The sequence below is a fragment of the Belonocnema kinseyi genome, chromosome 9 (genome assembly GCF_010883055.1).
Source record: "Belonocnema kinseyi isolate 2016_QV_RU_SX_M_011 chromosome 9, B_treatae_v1, whole genome shotgun sequence".
Classification (NCBI taxonomy): Eukaryota; Metazoa; Arthropoda; class Insecta; order Hymenoptera; family Cynipidae; genus Belonocnema; species Belonocnema kinseyi.
Genome location: NC_046665.1, coordinates 69555876 through 69557606, shown reverse-complemented (window position 1 = coordinate 69557606; position 1731 = coordinate 69555876). Strand labels below are relative to the sequence as shown.

At 31.4% G+C, this 1731-nt stretch overlaps 1 protein-coding gene across 1 annotated transcript; it reads left to right on the top strand.

The window, feature by feature from the left end:
• The first annotated feature begins 350 nt into the window (after positions 1-350).
• Positions 351-1458, top strand: LOC117180326. The gene is made up of 3 exons (XM_033372765.1): positions 351-437; positions 515-705; positions 1215-1458. The coding sequence occupies exons 1-3, from the start codon at positions 416-418 to the stop codon at positions 1305-1307; spliced, it is 306 nt and encodes a 101-aa protein (XP_033228656.1). The 5' UTR covers positions 351-415; the 3' UTR covers positions 1308-1458.
• Positions 1459-1731: the final 273 nt, after the last annotated feature.

The following is a 1731-nucleotide window of genomic DNA, read 5'->3' as shown; positions in this document are numbered from 1 at the left end:
TCAACAAATGCACATAAAACTTTTTTTCCTACTCTCAAACTTTTTTCTGTTATTTGCCTTAAGCTAAATATTTGATCCGTACATGACCTTCCTGGCATAAACGCACTTTGGAATTCCCAAATCTTTGCTTCTGTTATTTTCATTACCCTACGAATAAGTATTTTTGAATATATTTTACTTACGGTGTTTAATAAGCTAATCCCTCTGTAATTATTGCACTCGCTTTTATCTCCCTTTCTCTTGTATATTGGTACGATAATAGCTTCTTTCCAATCGTCTGGGACGTCTCCCATCTCGAAACATAAATTTATCAATTCGCAAACTCTATGTGGTATGCACTCGCCACCGTGTTTAAGCATTTCAGCGTTAATACCGTCTACCCCTAAAAAAGGAATCGAATCATAATTTTGATTATATGAGATCAAAGGAAAAATATTGTCCGTTAAGATCTTTAATATTGTGATTATAAATGCTGACTTTCTATACCTTAAACTTCATTTTTATTTTGTTAAAGTGTCTTTAAAACAAATGAACGATTTAGAGGGAGCATTTGGAGCCTTGGAAAAAGCACACTCATTATCACCTCAGGATCCTTTGGTGCTTATTAATTATGCAGTTGTACTCCACGCTCAGGGGAAACAAGAGGCAGTCGACATCATGACAGAACTCAATGACATCATGGCTGTTATTGACGTTGACCCACAGGTTCAGAAAAGTCTATAAAATAAAATTTTCTCATAATTAAACTATAATTTATTTATACAAGAAGCACTGAATTATATTTTAAGAATACACTATAATGAACATTTTTTTAAACAAATAGTCAGTTAGAAACCAGAATTTGATTATACGATTATTTATACAGTGATATGTTTTCAAACCTGAATGAGAGATTAAAACGTCTCTTTACGAATCACTATAATGTTCAAACTTTATAATTGGCACAAAATTAAAGTTTATTTTATTCTTCATGGTTTCTGTTCTTGGATAAGATTTAATCAGCCTTTTTACAATTTTTCAGTGAAGCTATTTATTTTTCAAAAGTGCTCTTTGAATGTAAAGTTTACCGACAGAAGAGAAAGAAAACCAAACTGCACGGAACTTTTCAAGAAGTAGTTGAAATAAGTCATTTTAGATGCGAACCAATCTGAAAGTTTTGAAATCATGTACCGTGTGCATTCGATATTTATGTGGAACTATTTTTATTTTCACAGATAGTGGAAACAGCCAAAAGTCTTTCGAGCAAACTTCGAGAGGAAAAAAATTATGCAGAGGAGAGGAGAATTTTGGGAACCGACGAAGTTTAGTCAGAGTAACCAGGCAAAATAAGTCGAATCTCTGAGGTTTATGAAGTATGGCTAATAATAATAATAATAATAATAATAATTAATTATTATTGTAATAATAATTACTATGGAAAATTGAATACATTAATATTTCAAGTGTACTCATACAAAATAATGCCAATATTATTCAGTATACCTCATAAAATTCAAATATGCGTTGAAAAATCACCTACCCCTTAACAATATTTATTACGTCAAAACTCGCTTATATATGTGCGTGTAAAAGAGAGCCTCATGGTATATATTTTCCAAACGAAAAAGCAATTCATTAAAATGCATAAGATTACTCCCCTCGATTTCATCACCAGAACATTTTCTCAAGTTACATTGTCTCTTGATAAAATCACACATTAGGAAATAAGCTTTGCGATGAAGGGAAATATTG

Bases quoted from the DNA above. Each gene is read 5' to 3' on its own strand.
- LOC117180326 (XM_033372765.1), top strand. From the start codon at position 416: ATGAGATCAAAGGAAAAATATT. The intron at 438-514 runs GTCCGTTAAGAT...ATTTTGTTAAAG, and splicing joins GAGATCAAAGGAAAAATATT to TGTCTTTAAAACAAATGAAC. The intron at 706-1,214 runs GTTCAGAAAAGT...TTATTTTCACAG, and splicing joins TTATTGACGTTGACCCACAG to ATAGTGGAAACAGCCAAAAG.